A 9,358-nucleotide genomic window follows, 5' to 3' on the forward strand; every position below is an offset into this window, starting at 1 on the left:
TTTTTTTTTTTTTTTTTTTTTTTTTTTTTTTTTTTTTATGGGTCACTGAGGCTTTTATTTTGCATGTAGAACCGCTGGGGCAGGGATCTTACCTGCGGCCACCCTAAAGATTACAATGGGCTTCAGACACTTAGCTTGGAAGTGAGGTGACAGAAACAATGATTCAGACCAATCACATGATTACAAAGCTGGGGTTTCCAGCAGGCTCAAGGTGGTCAGGTGTGGCTGTCTAAGGACCGTCTAAGGAAGCGGCGGCATGGGAGGGACAGGCGCTGGGCCAGCTTTGAGCCGCCTCGTTGATATCAGGGACAGGGTCAAAGCAGCCGGTGGCTCCAGGGATCTCCACACACACTTTACTTGGCCAGGGGGTTCCTGAAGCACCTGCCGGCAAACTTGGCCTTGCCGCCCAGCTCTTCCTCGATTCTAAGGATCTGATTGTACTTGGCCAGGCGCTCAGATCGGCATGGGGCACCAGTCTTGATCTGCCCAGTGCAGAGTCCCACAACCAGGTCAGCGATGAAAGTATCCTCAGTCTCCCCAGAGCGATGGGACACCATGACGCCCCAACCATTGGACTGGGCCAGCTTACACGCCTGCAGAGACTCGGTCACAGAGCCAATCTGGTTCACTTTGAGCAGGAGGCAGTTGCAGGACTTCTCACTCACAGCCTTGGCAATCCTCTTAGGGTTGGTTACCGTGAGATCATCCCCAACCACCTGGATGCCTGAACTAGCTGTGAACTTCTTCCAGGCCTCCCAGTCATCCTGGTCGAAGGGGTCTTCGATGGACACCACTGGATAGTCCTGGATGAAGGACTTATACAGGTCAGCCAGCTGGTCAGGCGTGATGTACCTGCTGGCATCATCAGGAGATTTGAAGTCCAGGTCATACTTGCCAGACCGGAAGAACTCAGAGGCAGCCACATCCATGCCGATGACAACCTGGTCGGTGTAGCCGGCCTTCCCAATTGCGTTCTTCAGCAGCTCCAGGGCCTCTTTGTTCTCCAGGATGTTGGGTGCGAACCCGCCCTCATCACCCACATTGGTGGCATCCTTCCCGTATTTCTCCTTGATGACATTCTTCAGGTTGTGATAAACCTCTGCCCCAATGCGCATGGCTTCCCGGAAACTGGACGCCCCCACAGGGAGGATCATGAACTCCTGCATGGCCAGCTTGTTGCCAGCATGAGAACCGCCGTTGATCACATTGAAAGCTGGAACGGGCAGGATGACTTCAGGGTTGCCAGCCAAGTCAGCGATGTGACGGTAAAGGGGCACTCCCTTTTCTGCGGCACCAGCTTTGCAGACAGCCAGGGACACTCCCAGGATGGCGTTTGCACCAAATTTGGATTTATTTTCAGTGCCATCCATCTCAATCATCAGTTTATCGATCTTCTCTTGTTCCACAACACTCAGTTTCTTGCTAACCAGAGCAGGTGCGATAGTTTTATTGATGTGCTCAACAGCCTTTGAGACACCCTTCCCCATGTAGCGAGTCTTATCATTGTCACGGAGTTCTAGGGCCTCATAGATGCCTGTGGAGGCACCACTGGGCACGGCAGCTCGGAAGAGACCTTTTGAGGTGCAGAGGTCAACCTCAACAGTGGGGTTCCCACGGGAGTCAAAGATCTCTCGGGCATGGATCTTGAGAATAGACATGGTTTGTTTCTTGCAGCCGGGTTGCTGTGCAGGAAACGAACAGATGTTTCTGCAAACACCCTGGAGAGCGTGTAGGAGAGACGCGCGCGCGACCCTGTTCCCGAGCTGCTCTCAATTTTTTAATCTTATTCTTGTCTTATCATATGAAACAAACTGTGGTTGATCTAAGCAGAAACTATACATTTTCCTGGGGAAATGGTGTTTCCCATAGAACCCAGGCAGGTACCCACTCTGTGCCTACTCATAGGTAAAGCATTCATGCTGTGGGTTATTGTGTGATGTGAAGCAGACGCCCTGAGACCCTGAGCTTCTCCACTGTAAGGAGAAAACATGGTGACTCCTGTGGAAGCACAGGGTGGTTCAGGGATGCTGCTTGCTGGGGAGGATGCTTTGTCATTTCTCTGCCTTCACCGTGAGTAATACCCAGTGTTAACATGCACCAAGCTGTTCACATGAAATCAAACTCACAGAATGTGTAAGGGCAAGCCAGCTGCTGGTCCTGTGTCTTGTGCAGACATTACCTTCATGATCTCCCTGCTCTCTGGGTGCCGTGATGCCAGTGTTCCCCACTTAACCGAGTGCACCACCTTCCCAGCACACCTCCTGCCCCTCACCTGCCTCCTGACCTCCACTCACCCAGCAAACCCTGGTCAGGAAATCTCATAGACTGTGGAAGACTCCCTGGTCCCTCTTCACTGTGTCCACAAATATGAATTAAGTCAGCATGTAACCTTAAGGAGAATGAGGAAAGCTTAAGTGTTAGAACATATGTAAGTTTCCTTTCATGAATAAGCCTGCTTAAAATGGAAATCATTCATGTGTCTCCTATCCTTCAGTTATTGTCTGTCTGTATCTCTGTCCATCTCCTCCCATAGGTTTTTCTGACATTTATATGAAGGTATCAAGAAACTGGCCATGTTCTCTGCTCCATCAGCAGCTTGGCAGAGCATGGCCCTTTAAGGACTTCAGTTTCAGGTTTGTTTTGTGTTTTTGTTTTTAGAATCTTGACAGAGATTAAAATGATGCTGAGACTTGTGATTGTTGTCTCAGCAGCCCCTCCCTTTAACTATTGCTAACATCTCAGAAAGGGGAGATTTCATTTCCTTTCTATTGCTAAGAGCTATCAAAATGCAATATCTACTAGTCAGAAATAAAAAAAAAACTTTACAAATCTCCTCTTTTTGAGAAGTAACTGTGGTAGAGGCGTTCACTGAACTTTGTCAGAAAGGCTGGCTACATTCTGTCTGCTGCTGTTTCTCACTCTGTTGTACCTGTTTAAACCTTCAAATTTAGTTCACATATGTACTATTTTCCCAGCACAGATGGACACTTACCTTGTTTAATGCAATCAAAGTTAATGTGTCCTTGAATACACACACACACAAACAATGTATGTATGTATGTATATATATATTGCATCTAGCACAGAGGCAGGCTGTGAGCATGGAGCAGGCGGAATGCAGATTCACTGTCAGGGATATGTCATGGCTGTGTTCTCTCTACTTCCCAGACTCCATGAAGAAGTGGCTGACAGTCCATAGAGAGGCTGCTGCCACAGCCTGGCCTGGCAACCAGCAGTGACTGCTGAATCCTCTGCCTCCTGCTGAAGTTAGAGCCAATGGTGGACCCTGTAAGGAGATGAACTGGGAGAAGCAGAGACCAGGAAAGGGTGAGATGTCCCACTATCTCAGTCCAACCAGCATTATATGAGCAAGCATGTTCTATGTATGGTTTTATTTATCGTTTCATATGACTGTGTTTATTTGAATGTATATGTAAAGAGGATAATCTTTAAAATAAATCATTTATCAAGAAACTTCAAGTTCAATTTTAAGTAGACTGTGCATTTTCTTTTTTTAATATTTATTTATTATGCATACAATGTTCTACTCTCAAGTATGCCTGCACACCAGAAGAGGGCACCAGATCTCATTACGGATGGTTGTGAGCCACCATTAGGTTGCTGGGAATTGAACTCAGGACCTCTGGAAGAGCAGTCAGTGCTCTTAACCTCTGAGCCATCTCTCCAGGCCGTGTGTGCATTCTTCCATTAATATCTTTTAGAATATTTTTTTAAACTACATTCTTCATTGACTACTAAAATGGAGAGTGCATCTCATAAAGTGTTAATATTATAAGCAACTCTACAATGATTCTTAAGAATAACTTTATTCATTAACTTTCTTAATAATATGTCTCCTTATTTGCGTTTGTCTTTCCTTAGTTTTTGTTTGTTTCTTTTGGTCTACCATTCACTCTTTTTGCTAGTAGCAAAAAATTATTGTGCAGATTTCAAGACTTTATTAATAGAGATCACTATTAGTCATCAGGAAAGATTACAACCATGAACTATGATCGCTCTACCCTGACTTGTGATGGATCTAACCAAAGATATTAATTTCTTAACTTTTAAAACTTTAAATTATAGTTTGATAATCATTCTCAGAATTAAAGGCCCATGGAACTGTCTCAGCACACTAGGCTTGTGCACATAACAGTTTGCAAACACTGACCCCAAAGCATTCTTGGTTGCCTAGGAAACACTCATGAACATCAACAACTGGATGAGCAACTTCACTGGACAGTCAGATTTCACCCTGGTGGGATTCTTCAGTCAATCCAAACACCCTGCTCTGCTTGCTGTCATCATATTTGTGGTTTTCTTGATGGCCTTGTCTGGGAATGCCCTCCTGATCCTTCTGATAATCTCTGACACCCGCCTCCACACACCCATGTACTTTTTCATCAGCCAGTTGTCCCTCATGGACATGATATATATTTCTGTCACTGTGCCCAAGATGCTCATGGACCAGGTCCTTGGGAGCCACAAGATCTCAGCTGCTGCCTGTGGGATACAGATATTCCTATACATGACATTGGGAGGTTCAGAATGTTTCCTTTTGGCTGCCATGGCTTACGACCGCTATGTGGCCATCTGCCATCCACTCCGTTATCCTGTCCTCATGAACCGTAGAGTGTGTCTCCTCCTGATGTCTGTCTGTTGGTTCCTGGGATCCTTGGATGGCATCATATTCAGCCCTGTCACCATGACCTTCCCATTCTGTGCATCTCATGAGATCCATCACTTCTTCTGTGAGGCACCTGCTGTGACAAAGCTCTCCTGCTCAGACACCCAGCTGTATGAGACCCTCATGTACCTGTGCTGTGTGCTCATGCTTCTCATCCCTGTGACAGTCATATCAAGCTCCTATTCATTCATCCTCCTCACAGTTATCAGGATGAACTCGACAGAGGGCAGGAAGAAGGCCCTGGCTACCTGCTCCTCCCACATGACTGTGGTCATCCTCTTCTATGGTTCTGGTATCTACAATTACATGTTCCCTGTCTCCTTCCACACCCCTGAGAAGGACATGATGGTGTCTGTGTTTTACACAATACTCACCCCTCTGTTGAACCCACTAATCTACAGTCTTAGGAATAAGAATGTCACAGAGGCCCTGAAGAAACTGTTGGGTGCAAAACACCTCTTTCAAGAAACAATAAAGTAAATAATTTGGAATGAACAATTTCTTCTCCTTATCTCGGCACATCTGTTGATCTAGGTAGGTCTCATGCTGACCTTATTCCTCATCCATCATGTCTCATCACATAGTCTTCCCTTTTGAAGAATTCTTTCTCTATTCTGAAAATTTCATTGGCATACTTCTTGTACAAAACTTCTTGTATAAAAACTCTTTATTTGTATCCTATCAATGTTATATTTTATGAAGTTGATAGTGGCTGTTTAATTTTGTGGGACAATAGTCTTATTATTCAAAATTATGTTGTACTGAGGAATAAATGGCCATCATTTTATCAGTGTTCAGCTGATAAAAATTAAAGTGCTTTGGAAGCAAAGTGGTTAACAATGTTAACAAGATGTGAATGGAGATAAAAGACATATTGGACTAATTCTGTGTATTTTCTTGATAATTTATGTATATTTGAAATTAGATTAAAAAGTTTTATTCCTTCTGCTCCCTTTTTATGATGTAATAAAAATAATGGTTAAAAAATTTAAATCTGGATTGTACAAGCGACCCAGAGGATCTCAAATTGTCAGTAATGCTGTATTTGCATATAGATGTACTCATGTATTTCTCAAAACCAAAAATAGCTCTCACTCAAAGGAATGGGGTATAGCTTATTCCTGAGCCTATTGTGAGTGACCACGGCCCAGGAATATGGACTCAGGTTGCCTCCAATGACATGGTCCAAAGTTTCATAGAAAGTTACAAAGCACAAACAAGTTATAAGTCATAACTCAAGGCATTATTCAATTATACTTTAGGTGACATCAGGGGATCAGAGTGTAGTAAAGTAGGAAATTATGGTTTCTGGTGACATGGAAAGTTTTTGGTTTGTGAAAAGCTAGCATTTTGATAAGCCAATATATTCCAAAAGGTTTCACCTAATAGGCACAGGGATGCTGGCTCAGATCCCAAAACTGCAATGAATGACTCCTAAGGACACTAAGATGGGCTGTGATAATTGCTTTGTACCTGTAATGTTCTAAGGCTTCATAATCACAGGCGTTCTAATCAGTTGGCCGGTTACAGAGTCTTTAACATGTGTATGGCTTTGTCCTCTGGGAACTTCAGTGTGGTGGCCCCTGTTGACCAAGCATCACATCGCTATATGAAGAGTCCAAGTGCTGTTTTATGCCCCGTGGTGAGGAGCTCATTCCCAGGAGTCTAGACAATCAGAGTAGCAATGTTTAGGAGAGAGAGGTAGCTGGTGTGGCCACTCTGACCTGAGACAGATTTGGCCCCAATCTCTATATCTGACATAGCATTTCCATGTGACATGTTACAGGAATGTTATACCTGAAGGTAAATTAGCATTTCCATGTGACACATTGCAGGAATGTTATACCTGAAGGTAAATTAGCATTTCCATGTGACACATTGCAGGAATGTTATACCTGAAGGTAAATTAGCATTTCCATGTGACACATTGCAGGAATGTTATACCTGAAGGTAAATTAGCATTTCCATGTGACATGTTACAGGAATGTTATACCTGAAGGTAAATTAGCATTTCCAAGTGACATGTTACAGGAATGTTATACCTGAAGGTAAATTAGCATTTCCATGTGACACATTGCAGGAATGTTATACCTGAAGGTAAATTATCGAGAACACAGTGTGGCCTTAGAAAGTAAAAGTAGCAAATGAGAGAAACAGGTTTGTTTCTTTCTTTTTGAAAAGTTAAATATTCCTTAATTTTTTTATTCCTGGTACCACTACCTCAATTTACAGGGCAATATACCTGATATAATGAAAAGAAAAAGACAAAGACAAAGCTACAGCAGGTGTACATCTAATCAACATCACATTTCATCAATCATAGCTGCACTTTTTGCAAACTGTGCCTGTGACCATTCTGAGAAGAAGGGTTTCCTCTTTAAGCTGCAGTGACTTTTCTATGGCTTATATTTCCTTTTATGGCACGTTTCTACAGTTTCTCTAGTGCATTTAGGATGACTGTCTCCAAGAAACCTGCAGCTTTCCTGGCAACTTTCTCTCTCTCTCTCTCTCTCTCTCTCTCTCTCTCTCTCTCTCTCTCTCTCTCTCTCTCTCCTTTTCTCTCCTTCCCTCCCTCTCTCTCTCTCTGTTTTCTTTTGTTCTCTCTCTCCACTGCTTAGAACTGTAGCCATTTTGAACTGTATTTTTTAAACCTGCTGCTACCACATCCACCACTGTCTTAATTGACAAGAACTCAGCTCATCTTTCAACCAGGCTACCTGTACGTTTCCACTCTGCCCTTTAGTTATTTGTACTCTATGAATTATTTTATATGATGATTAGAATATTTGAAATAATTTAATTTCTCATAAGTCTGCTTTCTTTTGGCCTGTCTGGTTTCATAGCTGTAATTTCATAGGAAGTGGCTAGTTCTAATTTTAAGAAGGATTGTTCTTCAGTTTCTAAACTTTTGTAACTCTTATTTATAGGTCATATTTGTTTTCTTTTTACATTAATATTACATCAGATTGCAGATTTGGGAGGTAAATATAAATTCACTTTATAGCAGAAATCAGACAACTACATGGTATCATTTTGACTTCTTTCCTAACTTTCTTTTCCCCATGTACCAAATATTATTGTGGATAAGGATAGAAAAAAGAAGCCAAATTTATGAGAAGCTGGAATTCCATAGGTTATTGTGGACATAACTCAATTATTTATGTCACAATCAGAAAAGAAAATGCTGTTTTTAGAGTGATGTACTGTTCCTTTGTAATACTTCTACCTCCAGAAGCAGTCATTGTCTCGAGGTCTTTTCTCATACAAAGCCTCATTTCTGAAGGGTTAGTACATGTCAGTTCCTTTCCTCAACCAGTCACAGCCTCTCCTTCCTTATATCTAACAATTTCACCTAAAAATACCATCAATTCTACACCCACACCATCCTGGGTTCATCACTCTCATGTCTAGCTGTGGAGGACAAAGGATTCCAGTAAATGGAGGTTAGTGTGAGTCCATCAAGAAATTCTAGTGGACTTCAATTGGATATCTAAAAACATCATCTGTTCTGACTTCTCCTGGTCTCTGTCTAGGTCTTGTGATGCTAATCGTGATTACCATGCACTTTTGGGCTGTTTAAGATAGGCCAGAGCCCCCACTCAGCAAAGAATCCAGATCTGTCATTGCCCCAATTTCATATCATCCATGGAATTTCTCAAATGCTAACTGAGAAAGATACTTTCTCTTAACTTCTGGCAGCCACATGCACAGGAACACATGTACACATACAACCACACATATATGTGTACACACATAGATGCAAACACACATACAATATGTACGTTGCATACACACAAACAATAACCATGTGACCACTTCTCACTATGTATCTGCAAGCCTCTATGTCAGCACACCACAGAGACATGTGTGTATCAATGTTTATCACAGCGCTGCTCACAGTGGCTGAGTTATAGGAGCCTAGGTGTCCAGCAACAGGGCAATGGGTAGTATAGAAAATGGGTTCTACATACACAACGGAATTTAAAGCCATAAGTAAGAGCAAAGACATGTGCGGTTTGAAAATGTTGCATGTATAGCTTCTCTTCTAAATTACTGTAGCTTTGAAATAAACATGTATATGCTATTTATGAATATATTTCTGTCCGTTCTATTTGCATGCATAAGATTTGTAGGGTTTGTTTTCTTCCAACTAGAATTTCAAGGTGAAAGTTAAGTTAACATGCGAGTTATATGCTAAAACCTTTAGAATATGGTGAGTTTGCATTCGTTTCCATAGCTGCTACTAAATCCACTAACATGTGACTTTGGATGCAAGATAAATTCCCAAAATGAAGTGGGGTATGTACCTTTAAATTCAAGTTTTCTTTAGAAGACCAAACCTAAAAAGAAAGAAAGAAAAGAAAGAAATCTAGATGTGTCATTGCAGAATAAAAATCACAAACATTTAAGCCACCTTTTAAAAATAAAATGGCTGTTCATGTAGATCTTATCCATTTCTCTGTCATTGGGCGATCCCTATGTCTTTCTTGGGGTCCTGTTTTCCAGGTAGCCTCCCTGGAGTTGTGAGTAGCAGTCTAGTCATCTTTGTTTTACATCTAGTATCCTCCTATGAGTGAGTACATACCATGTTTGTCTTTCTAAGTCTGGGTTACCTCACTCAGGATGGTTTTTTTCTAGATCCATCCATTTGCCTGCAAATCTCATGATGTC

General features: G+C 42.2%; 2 protein-coding genes across 2 annotated transcripts; one reads left to right on the forward strand and one right to left on the reverse strand.

The window, feature by feature from the left end:
- Positions 1-29: 29 nt before the first annotated feature.
- On the reverse strand, positions 30-1,765 carry LOC128121492 (alpha-enolase). Its single transcript, XM_052756217.1, has one exon. It carries the CDS (start codon positions 1,656-1,658, stop codon positions 354-356), a length of 1,305 nt encoding a protein of 434 aa, XP_052612177.1. The 5' UTR covers positions 1,659-1,765; the 3' UTR covers positions 30-353.
- A 2,439-nt stretch (positions 1,766-4,204) lies between these two features.
- Positions 4,205-5,167, forward strand: LOC128121493 (olfactory receptor 2T29-like). Its single transcript, XM_052756218.1, has one exon. The coding sequence runs from the start codon at positions 4,205-4,207 to the stop codon at positions 5,165-5,167; it is 963 nt and encodes a 320-aa protein (XP_052612178.1).
- The last annotated feature ends 4,191 nt before the right edge of the window (positions 5,168-9,358 follow it).

Source organism: Peromyscus californicus, unplaced genomic scaffold (genome assembly GCF_007827085.1).
Source record: "Peromyscus californicus insignis strain IS unplaced genomic scaffold, ASM782708v3 Scaffold_3__1_contigs__length_106647218, whole genome shotgun sequence".
Classification (NCBI taxonomy): Eukaryota; Metazoa; Chordata; class Mammalia; order Rodentia; family Cricetidae; genus Peromyscus; species Peromyscus californicus.